Raw genomic sequence first — 2,086 nt, 5'->3', positions numbered from 1 at the left:
CCGGTACTCCTCACCTGCAAGGGGGCACAGTGGCTGAGCGGGGTGGGGGCCTCCCAGCCCTTCCAGCATGGGGCTGCGGTCACCTGCGTGGCCCCAGCAAGATCCCCCTGCCCCAGGGTAACACCCGGCCACAGCCGCCCCATGGGCTCGGTCACGCATGCAGCAGCCTGGGGGTTCCCGGGACCCCCAACCACCCCTGAGGACAGAGCAGAGCCAGCCCCGAGCCCACCGGGAACGACATACCATAGTCCCCGCTGTTTGTGCCCGAGGACTCCTGCTCTTCAGCATCCGTCGGCATCTCTGGGGGGAAGAGGAGAGGAGGACGGGTGGAGGGAGACCCCAGCACGCCGGGGGTCCCCTTGGCACAGCCGGGTGGCCCTTACCTGGCTCCCAGGGTGCAGGGGGGGCCAGCCCTTCCCCCCGCTGCCGCCGGTGAATCCAGGTGCAGAGCACCACGGTGAAGACATAGAACACATACAGCCCCAGGTAACCTGGAATGGGGGGAGCGATGGGGGGTTACGGCACCCCCAGGCTGCTCCCGCCACCCCCCCAGACCCAGTCCTCCATGGCGCTCACCCAGAGCCTCTCCCAGCGTGATCCTGCCAAAGTAGAGGATCATGAAGGTGAGGAAGACGGCCACCATGTAGAAGATGACATCCCTGAGGAAGGGCCTGGAGGCAGCCGTGAAGGGCTTGACCAGGGCGATGCCCCCGGCCACCACCGTGGTCACGAACACGCCGGCGCCTGCCAATGCAACGGGTGCGTCTCAGGGGGGAACATCCCATGGCCTCGCAATGTCCCCCCCACCTGTCACCCTCCCTGAGCAGCAGCCCCCAGTGGGGGTCTCCTTACCAAAGATGGCCCCGATGGCCAGCCCTGCCGTCCGCGGGTCGGAGAAGGCCACCACGGCACTGAAGACATCTGGTGCCCCGTTGCCAAAGGCCAGGAAGGTGACACCATGGAGAGGGAACATCAAGGAAAAGACCTGGTGGCCTCCTCCCCGCAGGGACACAGGGTACCTGCCCGCTCCAGCCACCGCAGGACTCTCTCCCGGTGCCAGCACACCACTACTCACCCCGTCACCATCTCCAGCTCACGCTCCAAATCGCTTTCCCCTGGCACGGTGCCGAGGGTTTGCAGAAGTGCCCCCATCATGTCACCTCCCCGTCCCGTCCCTGCATCCCCCCTCCCTGGCCGAGGTCCCCCGCCGCCCACAAGGATACTGCCACGTTGTGAGACAGCTTCAGGTTGGTGGAGATGGCCGATAAGTTGGGGCAGAAGCTGGAAGGGCAGAGAAGGCGGAGAGGGGTGACAGGGCTGCTCCAGGACCACGGGGCTCCCCCCTCACCCCGGGGACTGTCCCCTCCTCTGCGGGGCTACTCACAACTTCTCCGCCGTCACGCCCAGGATGATGAACAGGTACAGGAGCCAGAGAGCCTGCAGGGTCAGGGATGGCAGAGAGTGGGGTCCCCACCCCGTGCCCCCAAAGCCAAGCGTCCCCCAGCAGCATCATCCCCGCTCCTGTCCTTACGTAGAGGGTGACGGCCAGGGGGAGCAGCCGGGGGGGAAAGACGCAGAAGACCCCCTCGAGGTAGTCAAGGAAGCCACCGTCCAGCCGGCAGTCGGGGTTGCTCCGGATGAAGCGGCACCACTCGGAGCTGTTGCGTTTCCGCACCTCCCAGCACTGCAGGGCAGAGCGTGGGGTGCTCGGCTGGGCACCCCAAGTCCCATCCCCCCCAAGTGCCCACCGCCCTCCAGCGAGGGCTGCCATCGGGCACCCTGCGGGCGACGCTGCCCCTCTGCTGGGCTGCTTTCGGTAGGTGACTGTCATCCCTGCCTCAGTTTCCCCATCTGCACTATGCGTGCGTGGGTCAAGGGCTGTGCCACGGCCAGCGAGGGCGCGAGCCCTTGTCCCCGTCCCTGTCCCCAGCAGCACAGGGCCTCACGTCGCCCCCCACCCAACCCCGGCCACGGGAAGGCGCCGGCCTGGCAAGCGGCAAGGTTTTCGAAGGAGAAAACCAGCAGCGGAGGAAATCCTGGTGAGATCCCAACTGCGATGGCGGGGACAGGGGAAGCAGGGTCGGGA

General features: G+C 66.9%; 2 protein-coding genes across 2 annotated transcripts in view; one reads left to right on the top strand and one right to left on the bottom strand.

Moving 5' to 3' along the window:
* SLC8B1 (solute carrier family 8 member B1) overlaps positions 1 to 1,771 on the bottom strand; it is a 6,056-nt gene extending 4,285 nt beyond the window's left edge. The window contains exons 1-7 of the mRNA XM_009287530.2: positions 1,532 to 1,771; positions 1,385 to 1,437; positions 1,224 to 1,281; positions 853 to 985; positions 577 to 744; positions 384 to 491; positions 244 to 300 (exon numbers count right to left, since the gene is read on the bottom strand). Coding sequence (XP_009285805.1) covers positions 244 to 300; positions 384 to 491; positions 577 to 744; positions 853 to 985; positions 1,224 to 1,281; positions 1,385 to 1,437; positions 1,532 to 1,771 — 817 coding nt within the window. The remainder of the gene's footprint in view (positions 1 to 243; positions 301 to 383; positions 492 to 576; positions 745 to 852; positions 986 to 1,223; positions 1,282 to 1,384; positions 1,438 to 1,531) is intronic.
* A 285-nt stretch (positions 1,772 to 2,056) lies between these two features.
* Positions 2,057 to 2,086, top strand: part of PLBD2 (phospholipase B domain containing 2) — a 7,396-nt gene continuing 7,366 nt past the window's right edge. The window contains 1 exon segment of the mRNA XM_019474178.1: positions 2,057 to 2,079. Coding sequence (XP_019329723.1) covers positions 2,057 to 2,079 — 23 coding nt within the window.

This window comes from Aptenodytes forsteri, unplaced genomic scaffold (genome assembly GCF_000699145.1).
Source record: "Aptenodytes forsteri isolate BGI_AS27 unplaced genomic scaffold, ASM69914v1 Scaffold297, whole genome shotgun sequence".
In the NCBI taxonomy this organism is placed as follows: domain Eukaryota; kingdom Metazoa; phylum Chordata; class Aves; order Sphenisciformes; family Spheniscidae; genus Aptenodytes; species Aptenodytes forsteri.
Note: the sequence above shows the minus strand (reverse complement) of the source record. Positions and strands in the feature narration are given on the sequence as shown.